The 19,384-nt window shown below is 38.3% G+C and overlaps 1 protein-coding gene and 1 pseudogene across 2 annotated transcripts in view; one reads left to right on the top strand and one right to left on the bottom strand.

The window, feature by feature from the left end:
- The window catches only part of RPN2 (ribophorin II), a 51,313-nt gene that overhangs the window by 21,135 nt on the left and 10,794 nt on the right, over positions 1-19,384 (bottom strand). The window contains exons 3-9 of one of the 2 annotated variants that reach the window (XM_015597123.2): positions 15,954-16,049; positions 15,222-15,397; positions 10,820-10,895; positions 9,653-9,787; positions 7,402-7,578; positions 5,781-5,899; positions 4,659-4,764 (exon numbers count right to left, since the gene is read on the bottom strand). In XM_015597123.2, coding sequence (XP_015452609.1) covers positions 4,659-4,764; positions 5,781-5,899; positions 7,402-7,578; positions 9,653-9,787; positions 10,820-10,895; positions 15,222-15,397; positions 15,954-16,049 — 885 coding nt within the window. The remainder of the gene's footprint in view (positions 1-4,658; positions 4,765-5,780; positions 5,900-7,401; positions 7,579-9,652; positions 9,788-10,819; positions 10,896-15,221; positions 15,398-15,953; positions 16,050-19,384) is intronic. The other variant, XM_025039752.1, reaches the window with a different exon arrangement.
- LOC112471066 lies at positions 13,682-13,800 on the top strand (annotated as a pseudogene).

Raw genomic sequence — 19,384 nt, 5'->3', positions numbered from 1 at the left:
AGATAAATCTGCTCTCCACTCACAGGGAGTTTCCAATCCAATGAAACAGCAACACATATGAGCAAAGCAATAGTAACACAATACAATAAAAACAATCATAGACAGGGTGTAAAATACTGTGTCCACAAAAATAAACTTTAAGTGGATTGAAGCCCTAAATATAAGGTGAAAAAAACTTAAAACCTATTAGAAGAAAATATTGAAGAATATCTTTTTAACCTCAGCACGGCATAGGACTTTAAAAAGAAGGCATACGAAAAAAATAAAAAGACACGAAAAGCACAAATAACCTAGGAAAAAAGACTTTGAAATTAGGTTTCGTTGACATTAACTTTTATGCATTAAAAGATGCCATAAAGCAACAGTGGGAGATCTGATGCTTATAACTAAGGATTAATATCCAGAATATAGTATCATATATTATCAACAAAATGTCAATAACAAAAAGACTAATAAATCAAAAGAAAAACAAAAACTATAAATTCACAGAAAAAGAAATGGCCAATAAACACAAGAAAAGATGCTCATACTGTTGAATTGTAGACCTGAAACTTACTGGATTTCATTAACCAATGTCACCATAATAAAAATAAATTAAAAAATAAAAATAAAAAAAAGATGTACGATTTCGCTAGTAACCAAGGAAAAAACATTAAAACAACAAGATACCATTTCATATCTGTCAAATTATCAAAAACTCATAATACCAAATATTTTTAAGATTACAAAGAAAGAGCAATTTGGCAATATCTAATAAAGCTGGAAGATGAGCATACCCTATGATCCCACAACTTTATTCTAGACAAATGAAACATGCATAGGGAAACATGTACTAAGATGTTCACAGCAGCATTGTTTGTAATAATGAAAATCTAAATGTCCAACAACAGGAAAATGAATTAATAAAATCTGATTTATTCATAAAAGACAATTACTTTGATAATTATCCACATTTTTGTACATAGCTCTAGTTCTACATGTATAAATATGGCTGATGGTCATAGCCATATGACCTTTATATATGTATAAATATGGCTAATGTACATAGCTCTAGTTCTACATGTATAAATATGGCTAATGGTCAATTAATACTGAGTGAAAACAAGCCATGTGTAAAAGGATATATACAGTATAATACATTTTGAGAATATGGATATCAATGCACAATATATTGTTTAAAAATACATAAATGTATAGCAGAAATAAAAAAACTGCCATTGGAACAATAAACCCCAAATCTGGGGAAAGAGAAAAGAAAAAGTGTTTAAGGAATACGGAGAGCTTAAATTCAATCCATAGGAATTTTATTTCTTATCAAAAAAAAAAAAGCAAATACAACAAAACATTAGGGTTTGAAGGAGATGAGTGGCAGGTAGGTACATGAGATTCATTATATTATTGTTTGTTCTTTTCCATGTATTTGAAATAGTCCATACTAAAAAATAAAATAAAGTTCTATGGAAGCACAGATGAAGGAGCAACACTTGAACTAGACCTTACAGGATGAGTAGATCAGCATCATGAGCAAGGGAGGGGAAGAGCATTTAGTTAAGGAAACAGGAGAAGTTCAAAGGCTTGGCCATGTAAAGTATATCTGAGGACCAGTATGCAGTCAAGAGCAGCTGAAGCTGAAGGGATGGGGATGTACCCACACTGGACATGTGCATAGGCCATGTGAAGGACCTTCTAAGCCATGCCGAGGAGTCTAGACCTCACTCAACAGGGAACCAAAAAAATATTTAAGCAGAGAGACAATGTGATTTTACCATTCTAATGGTGCTTCTAAGCCATGCCGAGGAGTCTAGACCTCACTCATAGGCAACAGGGAACCAAAAAAATATTTAAGCAGAGGGACAATGTGATTTTACCATTCTAATGGTATTTATGGAAAATTAAATGAAAGAGGCAGAGATTGAAGACAGTGAAACTAGTTACAAACTACCTTATCAGTCTAGACAGAATATATACCCAAGTAAGAACACTGGGACTGAAGAACAAAGGGCTCATGCAAAGGACATTCAAAAGTGGAATCAACAGAACTTGGGACTGACCAAAAGTCAGAAGTGGAAAAAAATGGAAGAGGTTAAGAACAACTGTGACATATGGGTATGGCACTTAAACTGGATATGTTGTTAACAAGATTGCAAAGGTAGAAGGAAGAAGATGGTTCAGGCAGGGAAAAAAAAAGTTTGCCCTTAAACGTGTTCAGTTGCAAATAAGGCCCCCTAAGGAAGGAAACTAAAATCAAAAGAATCTAGATTTTAAAGGTTAAAGGTACATACTACAATAGTTTCTATCCAAATTCTGTGTTAGTGAATGGACTAGGATCAGATGTGTCATGTCCGAAAAGGTCAGACATGAGGTAGAGAAAAGGCAGAAAGGCTAGAGTTCCAGAAAGTATCTTCCTTTCTGCCAAACTTAAAATATAAGTGTGTACTCTACCTATGTTAAGTAATGCTCTACTTTTGAAAAGGTCAAACTTTCCAGCTGCCTTGTCTTTTCATTTTAAAAAAAATGAGTGTCACAGAAGCCAACCTGAGGAGCTCTCCAAAGGCCAAATCTGGAATAATATGAGCAACAAAATAAATGATAGCAATAGATCATAACCTACAGAGTAAAATAAATATCCACGAGTGTAAAGTGTTGTAAATAAATAAATAAGTGGGGGGACAGCTTTTTCTTACAGTAGAATTCCAATTAGTAAATGTAGAAGGAATAAAAAAGAGAAAATCATCTTTTGGCAAATACCATATTAATAACTGTTGCAGGCAAGATCATCAGGATATTTGTAGAGCCTCAAAGTGTCACTTCATCAGATACTTAATTACAAAGCAGAAAAATAGCAACTTTACCATGGAGAAACCCAGCAGACACCACCTTAACCAAGTGATCAAGGTGAACATCATCAGCAATGAGACACAACGACATCACATACTTCCGAACAGGAAGCACTGACAAGGGCAGAGTGTCACTTCTGCAGTACTCTTGCAAAAAATGCATAACTTGAGGAAGCTTCAGACAAACTCAAAGTGAGGGGCATTCTACAAAGCAAGTAGCCAGTACTCTTCAAAAGTGTCCAGGTCATGAAAGACAAACTATCATAAATTTGGAGAAAGCTAAAGGGACATGACAACTAAAGGACTATGTGATCCCGCGTGATCTTAGGCTGGATCCTGAACCAGATGGAGAAGGGACATTAAGATAACTAGTGGAATTTGAATTAAAGTCTATGGACTAGTTAACAGCACTATATCGATATTAATTATATAATACATATTAGTTATATAATTATAATTTGGGGAAGCTGGGCAAAGTGTATATGGTAATTCTTCATACTACTTTTACAACTTAAGATTGAAATTAATTCAAAATAAAAATTTTTTTTAAATTAAAAAGTAGGTAGAAAATGACATTTGATAGTGAAGAAAAGGGGTGTCACAAACGGTATATATTTAATTATTCAGGAAAGGCATAGTACTACTCCAAGTTCTCCTGACCCAATGGAGTATATGACAATGTAGTCAAGCAGATGCAGCAAAGACACAGTGGCAGAAACATTGAGAAATGATAGCTGAAAGGAGAAAGTATTATTATAAAAAGACCAACTGCTGGAGCTGCACACGGTTCTGTAGCCTTAGGCTAGCTCTCTCATCACCAGGCACACTAACTAAACTGGTACTGTACAGGGGATCCACCCAAGCACAGGCTGAACGACCTCGAACAAGTTATTCTATCCCTTTGAGCGTCATCTATAAAATGAAGATGACTCCACCCATCTCTTGGGGTTGTTGTAAGAATAAAATAATGTATGCAAAAGCACATAGAACTGTGCTTCTATGAACTTCTGAACTTCATAGAGCTGAACTTCTATGTGCAAAAGCACATAGAACTGTGCTTCTCATGTCATAGACATTCACTAAAGCATTCATACTCATGATCCTAATTCAGAATAAGAAAAGGTTAAACCATATCTCATAGTTTAAGAAACTAGGAAAATGTGTAATTCATCTTAAACGTCTATTCAAAAAGGTTAGAATGAAAGCCACAGTGCCTAAAGGGATAAACTTCAATTAGCTGAGAAAACCACTAATGTGAAATATCTCATTCCCACAAAGCATCAGATAAATGAGGCATAACTTTCCATCCTTAAAACCACTTGGATCTTCAACACAACTAGAGTCAGCTAAACATCTGAAACACAGTTCATTATGAAAGATTATCAATTTTCTTTTGTACTTTACCCAGAGACCCTTTCTACAATGCTGTCACTTAATGTTTTTCATTGCCTAATTAGCATTAAGCACTTTTCTAAACCTATCAAGACCCACCACACAAAACATTTTAAGAATATTTCAGAATGCCTCAGTGGAATTATGGGTGATTTTTATTTTTTCTACTTCCTAAATTCTATGTAAAATAGTAATATTAAATTATAATGGTAAATGAATAATTTATAAATGAAACAAAACTCGCTACAATCAAGTTCTTGGCTAAGTCTGTCAAACAGCATTTTTCGAACCAATTCCTCTTTTAACATAGTCATGTTAATTCGGTGGTAAAGTGAAGTCGATATATCAATTAATTAATGCCGTGTACCTATTTGGTCATTTCCTTGAATATATTAACATGGCAACAGTGATGACAAGAAAAGCACTTACCTCTACACTGTTTGCAATATACCGGTTGTCACCCTCAACTTTGACAGAGAAGTCATAGTAACCACTGGAAAACTTGACATTAATGAAGTTCAGTTCAAAAATATCCCTATTAAAAATGAGCAGGATTAGCAAGCACTCACATGAGAAAGTCATGAATATAACAAATGAGCTGCAAAGGAGGCATTCCTTGAGGTAGTTCAGGCATATACCACTTCTTCACTTTTGCTTATAATGTAGGAAAAACTTCAAAATGATCTAAAATGACCTTTTCGAGTCTACAGTCTTCTTTTCCTTTGTTTCCCCCATGGCTCCTAAAATCCCACCCCGTTGAAGCTTTCCACAATTAAATGTGAAACAGGTGAGTCTACAGGATGATCCCAATTACGTTAAAAAAAAAAAAAGTGAATTCTTTAACTACATGGCAGACTCCCCAATGTCTTTTACCATTCCACTGATTACTCTTAAAAAGGATTTTGCTTTCTCATTTCATATATTGCCTATATCTTTATAACTGTCTAAGAAATGCATTTTCTAAAACTCAAAGTTCCCGATCTCATTAACTTACTAATTTAACATTTAACAAAGCTTCACATAAAATTGACCTTTAATTTTTTAAAAATTTACATAACAATAATATGCAGCCATTAAAAATAAGATTGTAGAAGAATATTTAATCCAATAGGGGAAATGTTCATGACACATTGTTACAGATAAAGCATAATCCTAATTCAATTTTTAAAGTATATTTATATGCATAGAAAAAAGGTGACAAAGAAAAGATAGCAAAATGTTAAAACAGCGGTTATCTCTGAGTGGCAGAATTATGGGTGATTTATATTTTCTTTTTTGTGCTTTTCTGCATTTTTCCTACAATGTACAGGTATTACACATCAGTAAAAAACAATAAATATTAAATTTAAAAGTGGCTACTTATATAACAATGACAAGACAGAGACAACTATAAGATTTTGATACCAGTAGGTCAAATTTACCTAATGAAATTTAGATAAATTTGGTTTTATGATCTTGGTAATAGCCACATTAATCTGGGTTACACTGGCTGCGAGCTAACTTTCCAAGACAAGTATATTGGCACTTGGTAAAAATATGCTCAGGACTTACCCTACAGGGGTGAAAGAGGTCTTCTGGAGGACTGTGGCTTTGGAAGCAACAGATTTAGCATGTTCTAGTTTAACAGTGGCTTGAGTCAGAGGCTGGGACAGAACATTGGTGACCTGCAACTGGAAATAAATTTTAAAATTATCTGTAGCAACAAGGGCTAAGTGAGTACAGAATTTTGTTCTGGGGTGCTTTATCTATAGGTAGTGAGCTCTGCAGGGGAACAAACACCTCATTTTTGAAAATCTTCACTGACTTTTGATCTACTGCCTATCAGAGATCAAATATAGGAAAATATAATTAGATTGGGAAGGGGATATATTATAGAATATTAGAGGTGGGAAGATCTTAAAGATGACCTTGCCCAATGATCTCATTTTTCAGATAAAGAAGCTGGGTCCCAGGGACAGAGAATGACTGGCCCCAGATCACACAGTTATGTTCTCTTCTTTCTGATCCCTGTTCTTTCCACTCTACTAAAGTACCTTAAAAAAATTATTAACAAGAGAAATACTTCAGGAAGGTACGGACAATGAAAAAACTGAAGAAATATGGAAAACATTAATACCTATCATTTGTTGAAAATCAACTATTTGCTGGAGAGGCCCTTTACCTATATCCTCCCATTGATCATCTGAGATAGCATAATTTCTATTTTACAGACAAAGAAACTGAGGACACGAGAGATTAAGGGACTGCCAAAGGCCACATGGCCGGTTAAGTTGCTGGTCTAGGACTCAAACCCCAGCCTATCTAGCATCAAAGCCAATATTTTTTCTGCTTTGTCTCTCTCAGCATCCCGACTCATGATGAATTATGTTAATCAGATTATTTCTCACTCTAGTCTTTGCCAAGGGGATGTAAGTTGTAAGTAGGGGGAAAAGAGGCAATTCTGAAGTACAGGACACTTCCTCAGGAGAATATCTGTAGGGGCCACCAAAGTAGAACTGATAGAACAAATGGAACTGTCTACGTGGAACCCCAAGGTTTAGACATAAAATGCTTAAAATGCTTAGCGTATCAGTGGTTTCCAAACAATAGCAACAAAAGTCTCATTTGAGATGAAATCTCTAAGCGTATTCAAGAATTGTGCATTTGCTCTGTTGCAGGAAAAAACAAAAGTCTACGCTCAGTGCTGAATGAGAGGAAGGGCTACGCTATGGAGAGACAGAAAGATACACTGTCAACACTAGGGAAGAAGAGATCTGATATTTATTTTGACAACTCTCAGCATCAAAATTACCTGAGAATTTAAAAAGCTGTCTTAAAATAATGTATTTAGAAAGTTTTGGTACTGAAAAATGCATTTTAGAAGACTTCTCTATACATCTGGAGTTATAAACCCAGAAATGCAATTTTCTTGCACTTAATTTCTGAAAAGCCTTACTATTTAAAAGACTTTAAGGGGAAAAAAAGGTTTTTTTGATAGATTTGAAGGATTCTGTGACTAGTTCACCCTGTGGTCATATCACCATTTCTAGGCTACAGGAAATGAGCCTTGCTCTACATGAATGGGTATGTCCTCATGGGGTGACAATCGGCTATGGAGCAGTCCTTAGGTTTCTGAAAGCCCTGCAATGGAAACGGCAATCAGGATGGCACAGTCGGGGCATGGAGGTCATACCCGCAGGATGAGCTGTTCCTGAGTGTAAGAAGGAGAACCCTCGGTCACAACCACAACTGGCACATGGTAGCGATTCTGGGAGAGCACAGCGGCGGCAGAGGCCACACTGAAGGCTTCTGAGAGTGAGTCAAAGTTCTTCTTGCTGAAGATCGCATTCATTAGCTGGACCACCTGATCCTGAAAGAAAAGAGAAATGTAGCTTGGGTTCCTCCTCCAACAGGAAGGTGGGAGAGTCACCCTCCCCTCCCCACCTGGCTCAAGTCATTCCTTATCTGTTTCTAGGTGTTTGTTTATATGGAAAGCATTTTAGCCATTAATCCATGTTGGTAGAGCGGGGAAAAAGCAAATATTCTTCATGTAAGTATAAAACTTGGATTTGGTGGTGGTTGTTTTTCTAGTACAAACTGAAATTTATGCACTGATTTGTCAACTATTTATTGAATGCTTACTATAGAAATACAAGATAATTCTAGATAACTACTGATATGAAAGTATATTATAAAATAATTATACCAGTAACCATTTGTTCAATATACATGCCAGGCACTGTGACAGGTGTTATACATGTATTAACACAAACCTTGACAAAGACCCTGAAAAGACTGATATTATCGATGTTTTTCAAACGAGGAAACTGAGGCTAAAGGAGGCTAAGTAACTCCTCCTAGTTATAACAGCATGACCAAAATTCACATGTAGGTCTGTTTGTCTCCAAAGTCCTTCCACAATAAAATCTGTTATTTCCTGATTCCCCTCCCCATCCCAGTTAAGCTACCTTCCCTCCCAGTCCACCTCTGAGTAGTACATTGGGGCTAAATCTGTATTTACAAGACTAAACCTTATAGCCAAAACATAGATTAGAAAGAAACTAAAATAAATCTCCATTAACAACTAATGGGCTGCTTAGAGGAGAAAACTGAAAGCAATTTTTTAAAAAAGTGGAACCTAAAAGACATTATTAAAATTCTGGAGGTTGTTTGCTTAGGAAGAAACATTTTCCACTTCAATCAGTTTTGTTTTTTAAAATCTACCATCTACAAAAGCACTCCCTTGTTCCTAACAGTGCATTCACAGTTGATGCAAAATAATTTTCTTTAATTGTACCAATTACATTTTTCCATTACTAGGCTGTTGACATGTTAAAATGGGTGACTGTTCACCAGAATGGTGTCAAAAGCAGTGACAGCGAAATTACTCCAGCCAAATACCTGGTTAGTAGAAACTTAGGAAAAAAGCAAGAAAAAGTTTAAGTTGTATGTGAAGAATATCACCAATTTATCTACTGTGTATAAGTGTCCCTAAATGATTTATATCCTAAGACCCACATTCCCACACTTTAACATAAAACAAATGAAAACAGAGTATATCTCTAGACCTCCAACACTTAGGATGAAGGAAAAGACAACATAAGAATGTTAATACATGAATAAATTATTAGATCGTATCCTTTGTAGAAAATATGAAATTAATTCAAATTACCTGACAGATAATATTTTATTATTTACTTGAAGAAATTCGGCACAGAACTCATAATGCATAAAAGAAAAGTTCTAACTTGGAACCCAAATCTCTCCTCTTAAAATTAAAACAACGGCAGCTTGTATTTTAGGTCCTTTCGATCAAGGGCTGGTAACCTTCTCACAAACAAGGGGCACAAAGAGAGCCCGACTCAAAAAGACTCCCCACACACAATACAATGAAAGGTTCTTTCAGGTTAACAAGCTCCTCTCGAAAAAGGAAAAGGAAAAAGGAATTAACTCTTGGTAGATGTCTGGTAGACGCACATGTCTCTCAGTGAACTGCGTCAATCAGCAAAGATTAGCTAAGATTTAGCCATTGCTGAGGATGAGGGGGGAGGAGAGCACACAGGAAATTTTGAAGTACAGGGCACTTCTTGAGAAAAATAGGATTTGTATGGGCCACCGATGTGGAAAGCATTCATGATACAAGCAGTAAAGAGTATCAGGAAGAAAAGGAAGGTGAAACAAAAGTAATACACCTGGCTTTCTTGTCACTACCCTGTGACATGCTCATACCCCATTTAAAGCAAATGTAACAATTGTTGACATGTCTATCCCACTGGCAACCAGTTTCTTGAGGAGAGGATTACATCTTTCTATTTCTCATTCTCAAGACACTGAGTGACTACATCCAAGGCTAACTGAATAGCCTTCTCTGATAAAAGCTACCCTTAGCAGAAAAAGTCGACAACCCCTTTGGGATTCATGCCTGCGGATTGTTAGACAGGTACCTCCTTAATGGATGGCTCAGTCCTCACATGGTCCATAAGCTTGTAGGTGGCAGCCACGAATAATGCTGTTGTTTCCAGTCCTTCTTCAAACTGGAGATACACGCCTCCCAGTTCATCTAGGCGAGCAACAAGGTCCTGTCACAACGAAATGGAAGTTATGTTAGAAGTTTTGTGATAACAGAAATGAGATGCACAAACCACTGTCACCTGAGTGCAGTTTTGAGAAATCTCATTCTAAATCTGGAGACCACCTCAGTCACTTAGTATTTATCAAAAAAAAAAAAAAAAAAAGGTGCTTAGGCAGAGAGTAGAGTATATCATACAGGCATTTGAAAAGGACAGTATCTTCTGCAGCTCTGCGAGTGCTCCTTCCCTGACTCTCTGTACTCAAGCCTGAGCCCAGGAGTGATACATAGAAGGCACCAGCTGCTCTGGGCAGAAGGCCAGTGGGCCAGGCTACAGTGAACCCAGGAAGCATCGTGACACAGATGGATTCCATGGCCATCCATTTGGATACAACCTACAGAGCAGAACATTTCACTTTCTTATTCAATGCTCTAAGGATGAAGAGAGACATATTGCTCTCATGGGCAACAGGATGAGGCAGCTAATATGCTTGTACGGCAGCCAGTGATGGCACCGTCAGGACTGCCTGTCATCACTGGCTGTGCAGTCCATGAGAGCAGTTTCTGAGCAGCAGGAGGTCCTGGGCAAAGGAAAGGATGGAGTAATAATAAAAAACCACGGTGATCACTTGCTGAACACCTATTATGTACTAGGCACTTTAGAATCTCACTTGTTCCTATGATCACCAACAAAGGAAATTGAGGGTTAGGCATTAAATAATTTGCCTGAGATTACAAAGTAGTAAGTAGCAGAAAAAAATATTTGAATTTCAGGTTTTTAGGCTCTAAAATCTGTGGACGATGAGACGCTACCTATAAAAGACTGGAAAAGTAGTTTGTTGCCTAATTGATGGAGTAATTATACCAGCCTAACAAGTATTCCCTGGGACATATTGCTGTGATACAAAGAACATAAGAATGCCATGGATATGTAAAAAAATGTAACTGGCTATAACAAAGAATGCAAGTCTATCTGCAAGGTTCTTCTAAAGGGTTTCAAAGACGGGAGCTGAGAAATTCCTTTGGCAAAGTAAATTCACACCTCAATCTCCTCCACGATGGTTCTCAGGTCAGCCTGCTGGGATAAGTGGGATGCTGTCTGCAGAGCCTGGACCGTTCTGGAAGGTAAAGAGTAGAACTCTAATGAATGACAAGTCTCCTTTCATCTACTCACCCCTTCCTCTATTGAGACACCTTCACAAATATCTTTCTTATTCTTTAGAAGTATAAAAGTCTCAACCTTTAAGGAGCTTATTTACAACCTAGTTGAAAAAATGTGACAAAGACCATTACATTACAAAGACCGTTATAGATAGAGGAAAGGCAATCTGGGCAACAAAACCTGCAAGAAGTACTGTGGGCACAGAGAAGAGTGAAAATATAGGTTCACCTCCTCTGAAAAATCAGTTTTGTCCCTAATGACATCACACATAGAACACTGAGACTAACTTAGGTTTAAAAGAAACTCTTACAGGGAACAAGATTCAATTGACCAAAGGTCTATTTGGCAGAAATTGGCTGCCTATTAATTTTCTACTTTTCTTACTCCGAGACCAAAGAAATATTGTAGAATCTACATATATACATTGTTGGATAGAATCTGGTGCAACTTTTCTGAAACCAGATTAATTCAATATGAACAGGAAGCATTCCGTAAATGCATGTGGAATGGCCAATGCTTGTGCTATCGTCATCTTGCTGGGTAACCTGTAAATCACTCATCCTAAGGCATTAAATAAGATGAAAGAAATAAAAGATTTGGTTCCCATATTTGTCAAAACTTCAAACAATACATTACTAAGAAAGTAAAAATTCCTATAACACCTACCCCTAACAGATAACTATTCTCCAATTTATTACCTTAATAATATATTACATACATCCTTCCACGAGTACATACAAATGTACTTCATAATTATTAACAATGACATAGTACTGCACTGCTTACTTAGATGTACCGTACTTTACTCACTTAATCTCCAGTTGATAAACAGTAAATGTTTTACTAGGTCACACAATGCTATAACTGATAATCCTTACACAGATATCTACATATACACATTTTTTAATTTATTCAAGTGAAATTTCCATAATAAAATTGGCCATTTGTAAGTGAACAATTCAGAGGCAGGTAGTATATTTCACAATGCTGTGCAACCACCTCTATCTAGTTCCAAAATATTCCCATCAGTCCAAAATACAACCTTTACCTATTAAGCAGTTTCTTTCCATTTTCCCCTTCCCTCGGCCCCTGGTAACCACCCATCTACCTTCTGTCCCTATGGATTTCCTATTCTGGATATTTCCTATAAATAAAATCATACAATATGTGACCTTTTGCGTCTACCTTCTTTCACTTAACAGAATGTTTTCAAGGCTCATCTATGTTATAGCATGTATAATATTTCTCTTTTTTTTATCCACTTATGAGTGAAGATTTCTGTAAGATAAACTTTTTAAGGTAGACTATGGTAGCTAGCACATAGCATATTATCTTAGGGGCACATAGGACTTTTTATTAGGCTCTATTCTCCTAATACGGATAACTTGAAAAATGTAAATGGCACTATTCTGGGTGGAATGGAGAAAGCTGAGGACCCCTGGTGGTTAAGCAGACTGCCACTCAACCCTGGAATGGTTCCCTAATTCCCAAGAGAGGACTGGGTCTTTGTGTAAAACCATTTATTAAGTCAATGTGTTGGCGAATGCGGAGTGAGAATTTGTCTGCTTTCATCGAGATCATAACAATTTAGATTCCCTCCGTGGAAAACTAATTCCATTAGGATTTCAAGTTGGAAAACAGAGGAGTCACAATTCACAAAGAGGGAAGCCTCACAGTATTCACTGACTCCTATGAGATGCTTGTTGTTATAATGCACTTGAAAAAATGAAACCTGAATTTCCAAACAAGATAAAAATCCCACATCTGCCCATGATAAATGCTGAGCCCAGCTAAGGCTGCTAGGATACCCTAGAAAGAATTTTTCAATTAAGATATCGTTTTTCTCTTCTTTGGCATGAATGAGCATCATGCTGGTAACAACCTCAGAAGTTTCTAGAATGAAATTAATCCACTTAAGTGTTTGAAAAGTTTCGTCACCAGCTTTAATTACTTATTCCCCAGCAAGCAGTTTCCTTCCATGTGGAGTAGTATATGCGAACACTAAGAAAGCAGACCCTGTCTTGCCAATATACAGCAGATAATTCAAAGAACTTTGGTTATAAGAGACCACAATGGCACCTTTTCGGATGGTTCACTCAAACCTACAAATAAGTTTTTTCCCATTATAGTCAAGTTTATATGAACATTCATCTCCTAGAATACGCCCACTTAAATGCAGAAGACGTACTTAGAAGAGTCCTAATTTATGTCATATTCCCTTAAATAGGGCAAATTAGTAGTATATTATATAAGGCACCCTGCCAGTTTGATCTTCACAATAATCCTATGAGACAGGTATCATTCTCTCTGTTTTACATATGAAAATACTGAGGCTTAGAACCCTGCTCATTCATGGTCACAGAGGTATTAAGCAGAAGAGCCTAGATTTGAACACAGTTCTATCTGATCCCAAATGTGTGCTCTTTCTACCTGTATGCTTTCAACAAGAGAAGAGAAACACAAAATATAGTTTCGGCCTTTATTAACTCTTTGTTGGACACCTACCATGTGCCATGAGTACTGCAAATAAAGAAGCTTACAATCTAATAGAGATATAATTACAATTCAAACAAGGAGGTAACCAGCTCTCTAAGAAATCGACCTAAGAAGGAAGGGCTCTAGAGGAGAAGTTACTCCATTTGTGGCATGACCACTAAGAGCCAGGCACTGCACTAGGCTCTCCACATGTATTATCTCATTTAATCCTGACACTTGTTTTATGATGTAAAGATTATTGGTCTCATTTATGGCCATGCCACCCTGAACAAGCCCAATCCCATCTGATTTCGGAAGCTAAGCAGGGTTGGGCCTGGTTAGTACTTAGATGGGAAACCACCTAGGAAGACCAGGTGCTGTAGGTGTAAAAACTAAAAAAATAAGGGATTGTAAGCTGACAAGGTCTTTGCAATCTGTGAGGTCAACCAAGGGTTGTCTCGCCTAAAAAAAAAAAAAAACTATTGGTCTCATTTTATATATGAGACTCAGAGACTCGCCCAAAGTCACACAGCAACGAAGGAACAGAACTCGTGTTCAAACTCAAGTCTAACTGATTGAAATGATGTACTCTCTTTTATATTTTCCTCTACTGGGGTTTTGAGGAAGGAGATTTTCCTTTTTTCTTGGAGGAAAATGGAAACATTTTTCTATAGATGGTGGCATCAGAGTGAGGCACTGACTATGATATCATGATATGAGATGGTGGTGACTGGGGAAGCATTCCACAAGGGATTATAAGAAGAAATGAAAATAATATAACCTGAAACTGAAGGACCACAAGGGCCAAGCATTGGGCAAAGTGTGCACCAAAACATCAGTCCTGGGAAAAGCGTCAGGCCCAAAGTCACTAATTATTGGCCTCATGAATATGAGTAGAGTGTGAAAGTGAGAGAGAGAATGTCAACTGACTGTGAACCTTGCCCTTAACAAAGCTTCAAATTTAGAAACATTTCAGTTCTTAGAAAAACAAAAAACCAAAAACAGCTGGGGAAACAACTGAAGTATTCCGCAAAAGGGAATTTGTGTCGCCAACCTCTTGCTAAATAATTAACAGGAGTCTAGGTGCTCCACTCTCTTTCAAGGGTTGCAATTAAATGGGAACATAGAGAAAACAAAAAATACATATACTATTTTAAATGAGGAGTGTCAGTGATTTAAAAAACTACATATACTCTTACTTTTAAGTTTAGTAAATGTCATTAAGTCCATTACATTTAAATTTACAATAAACAGGAAAGTTGCTCAGTGTTTCTTTCCAGTAAGGTGCTTCTGCTTCACCTAAGCCTTTTGCTGAGTAGTAGACTCTACGCTCTAAGCTCTCACCTCTCCCACCAGGCACTGTCCCTCATAACTTCAAGGAATCCCATAAGCCCTCCTGCAGAGCAGAGCAGAGCCTCCACTGCCAACAGCTCACTGTGCCTGGCCGAGCCTCAACAAAATCAAGAAATACACATGGCTCACTGGCCTCACGCTCTCTCAGTCATCTCCCACTCTTATTTCAGGCTCTAACCTCAAAAGCCAACTTGGTCTCTATGTGGCAGTGTTTATGCTCTGACTCAGTATTTTCCTTCTGTCTGAGCAGCTTAGGGAAATACGGTTTCTAGGTGAGCTGCATTAGGACTGGGACCTTACCTGCCTTAGTGCAATATTATACCTAGCGGTGCCAAACAGAGCACCTGACACACAGTAGGAACCCAGAAAATACTTGCTGAACCAACGGATGAACTCTCTCAGGACAGGACCCGACACAAATGAAGCCTGAGAAGCACTCGAGATGATGACTCACGCTAGCACAGTCTCTTCCTTGCTGAGGCGAGCAGTAAGGGCACTGAGGGCTTCTTGGGAAGCCAAGGGAAGGCCAAAGCCGCTTAGGGCTGCAACTGCATGGTAGATCTGGGTAACAGATGAGTCTTCACTGACAGCTGCCAGAAGCAGATCTTTGGTCTCATTTGAAACAGAGATCTAAGAAAGGATTGGCAGACACAGTTTTAGAACAGGTGCTGATAATCTGTGACAGGCATGCCAAAGATGGCACGCAGAGCAACTGCCAAAGTCCCACCTGGCACATGATCATTCCCCCTCGACTCCTCAAACACCATAATTAAGTGTTTTTAAAACCTTAACACAACAATTGAAAAGATTCTGGCAAGTCACTTGTCTACTTATATGGTTCGCCCATGTTCAATAAAATGAATTTCTAGAAATCTGGTGTGGGGCATTCCTTCTTTACTTTGAGCATTTTTAAGTGTTAAAGGGAGATGGAAAGAAAAAAAATCAAGGCTTCCCCAAAGAAAGGCAACTACAAGAAAAAGTTATTTAAAATCCATGAAAAGTGAAAAGTCAGGGGGAAAATAAACTACATTTCCTTTAAAAAAAAAATCGCTTGATTTTTTTGGAATTCCTACCCTAATAGATTTTTATTGTTAAAAAAAAAATCTGACATGACCCTCCCCTCTAAAACTATACTTTCCAAACTTTACAGTTTAAGATAAATATAAATGTAGGATGCTGGACTCACCTCACACCCTGAGAGGGCCTGGCTGGACTGGGCAGCATAGAAAAGGGAATCCACATTGCTGGGATCAAGGTTTGACTTAATGAAGGTACATGCTTTCTAAAGAAGAGAAAAAGTCAACAATAAGTGATGATATACACAGTGATTGGAAAAACCACCCATGTGCTCTGGATGACAAATAAAATTCTAAGAAATCTATGATGGCTTAAAGTATGAGCTACACATGATTTCTTTTTTTAAGCAGTTATTTTCCACAGGACACTATATTACCCCTAATTGCTGACTTCAAAGAAGGAGCGACAAACCTGAAAGACCTCTAGTCTTTCTGAATCCTAGAAAGGAAGGAAGAAGCCACTTCCACTGATCATCTGCCTGGTTATGACCTGTGCTGGGTGTTTATGATGCTCTTCCTTTGAATGTGCATGAGGATACTGTGATAGATAGTATCATCCCTGTTTAATAGAAAAAGAAACTGAAGCTTAGAGTTGGTAAGTAACCTGATGAAGATGTCAAAGCTAAAAAGTGGCAGAGTGGCTCCTTTGTTTTCAACTATACTGGGATCTCCACTTAGATGTCTGCAAAGCTAAGTCCAGTTGTACACATCTAAAATGAGCTTGAAACCTTCTATTCCTTACATGGACTTCCCAGTTCGTGTACAGGTGCCGCCATGCATTCAGTTACCTAAAACAGAAACCTGGGGCTTGTTCCTGACTCTTCCCTTTCCCTGAGCCTATGGAGTCTATCCCCTTTTCATTCTCAAACCCAACCCCTACCCTCTGGTCCTTTCGTTGCCTTATTTCAGGCCCTTGCCATTTCTTACCTAGATTGTCACAATCATCCCCTAACCGGTTTCAGGCCACGCTGCTTCAAGAGTGGTCTTTACAAATGCGACCATCTTACTTTGCTTTTAAAACCTTTGGGTGGTTCCTTATTGTCCTCAGAACAAGATCCAAAGTTGCTGATATAGTATAACATGCCCTCGTGACTCACTGTCATTCTCTGTGCCAGCTTCATCATATCCCGACCTCCAATTCCAAAATCTTACCCTCCAGCCCACTGCAGATGCCCAGATATACTATGCTCTTGCCATTTATGTTTTTTGACCCTGCTACTCGCCCCTGAAAGGAGCACCCATCTTCTTGTCCTTCTTATCTGCCAAACCTGGTCTACTTCGTCTCTGCTCAGACGTCACCTCTCCCAATGATTCCAGAAAGCCTTCACTGACATTCATCCCAGGACCAGCCAGTTGTCCTCCCTCCTGAGTGCTCCCCAAAGCACTTACCACACTGTACTACCTCCTCCAGTGACAAGCTACCTGAGAGCAGAAACTTGATGAACCACCATCACAGTGCCTGGCACAGGACAGACACATAATAAATCCCATGCTATTTTTACTATATTAAACTCCAAGAAATGTTATTTACTAGTTATACTGATATTTTGATTGAGGTCATATAAAATTCAAAATTTAATGGTAATAAAAACAGTTAAAAAGTAGGTGCTTCTGGGGAGTAGGACAGGAACTAAGGCGAGGTGGGCCATGCAATAGATTGTTGCTTTTCACTAATAGCTGTTCTGTATTATCTGACATTTTACTGTGTGCATGTGTTACTTCAACAAAAACTTTTTTTTTTAATTTTATGAATAAACTTCAAAAAAACATTTTTATGAATAAAATTTAAATAAGAGTCTCAAAGCAAATGAGTTTCAACTAGAAGTTTGAAAGAAACCAAAGAGAAAAAGGAAAAAGAGAAAATGCTTCACACTGCACAAATTAGGGGTCTGAAGAAAATCTATTCGAGTCCATCCGTAGAATGTGAGTAAGCTTAAGACCTGTGCTTTGTCGCCACCTGGTGTTTAACAGTGGAACGACAGCACCAGAGGCCCCAAACAATCAGTACAGTCACTGCTACCACTTTTCAAGCACTAAAAATGTGTCAAGCCCTAAGTTCTAAGTTCTTTATGTGTATTTCTCATTTAATAAGAGGACCGATTTACTACGTCCTTTTATTATTTTAAGTTTAAAGTAAAGAAAATTGAGGCCTTAGAGATGCAAAGTAACTTGTCCAAGGTCACTCAGCTCTTAATTGAGGAACTGAAATTCAAACCCAAGCAGTCTGGCTCCAGAGTCTGAGCCATACAATCTTCATCTCTCAAGGGACCACTAAATGATCTGATCTGGAATAAAACCAGCATCATGCCTAAGTAAACAGTACCAGTGGCTTCAAAGCTCATGATGCTGACAGCATGGTTTCAACAGCAGAATTCGAAAAAGACCTCATGAAACAGGTCCTGGCCTCAGTAAGCCCACTTGGTGCTGAGGCTTCAGCCGGCCACTTTTAGCAGATTTGTAATTCCGACTGCAGCTGCCTTCCCATGTTCCAGACTCAGCTTTCCAGCTGAAGGCTAAAATATGCCCATTCTCTATCTGTACCCCACCAATTTTCTGTGCCCTGTGTTAATACTCCCATTATCCAAGCATCCTCCTAAGCAAAACACATTAGCGCTTTCCTCTACCCAGCCTTCCCTACAACTCGCTCATCTGAGTCAGGAACCAAGTCCTACAGAAAAGACAGTAAACTCACTCTCATCTGCCCTTTCCCTTCCCTTGTTTCCCCTATTAACAGCCTCCAAATACTCCTTTCCTCTCACACTATGCTCTGTAATCTTGCCAGACCTTGTTACCGTGCCATGTTATCAAGGAATTAAGTACCCTGGTGAGAGCTCCCGCACCAGGTCCTTTGTAACTGGGCTCGATTTCCCACGTGCACTTTTTTTTCTGAGGCTCACAGATGGAGTCACTTGCATTGAGAACCATAGTTTCAGGATCTCATGTACACTTCTTATACTTCCCCACACATCTCTGCTCCAGCTGCCCTGGGCAATCAACTCACTGCCCCTACAACACAACAAGCACTTTTAAGGCCCCAGGCTTAGTACAGGTTGTTCTCTCCCTCTGGAAGCCCATTCATATGATCAATTCAACTTCTTCCTCTTAACAGGCAACTCCTATAATGTACTGACAAAACTCAAGACTTATTTTAAAAATAAAACTTCCCTTGACCCTTCCTTCCCCTCCAGCTGCTACCTTCTCTCTCTTCTCATATAGCTAAACTTCTCCATAGAGCTAGCTGCCTATGCTAAAGTTTTCATTTCCTCACATTCACTCACTCCAACATGGTTTCCAGTGGCTTCCAAACTGTAAAAGTCAAAGGACATTTTCCAGGGCTCATTCTCCTCAACACCAGACAGAACTGATTACTTCCTCATTCTGAAACGTCCGCTTCCCTTCACTTCTGGGATTCCCCTCTGCCAACGCCCCGCCCCTCTCCTGGCTCTTTTCCTACTTCACCGGTAGCTCCTCAGTGTCATCATCTTCTGCCTGGCCATTCAACACTGGAGTTTTTCAACTCTTAGGCCCACTTCTCATCCAT

Source organism: Pteropus alecto, unplaced genomic scaffold (assembly GCF_000325575.1).
Source record: "Pteropus alecto unplaced genomic scaffold, ASM32557v1 scaffold45, whole genome shotgun sequence".
NCBI lineage: Eukaryota > Metazoa > Chordata > Mammalia > Chiroptera > Pteropodidae > Pteropus > Pteropus alecto.
The sequence above is the reverse complement of the archived record's forward strand: the minus strand, read 5'-3'. Positions and strand labels throughout refer to the sequence as shown.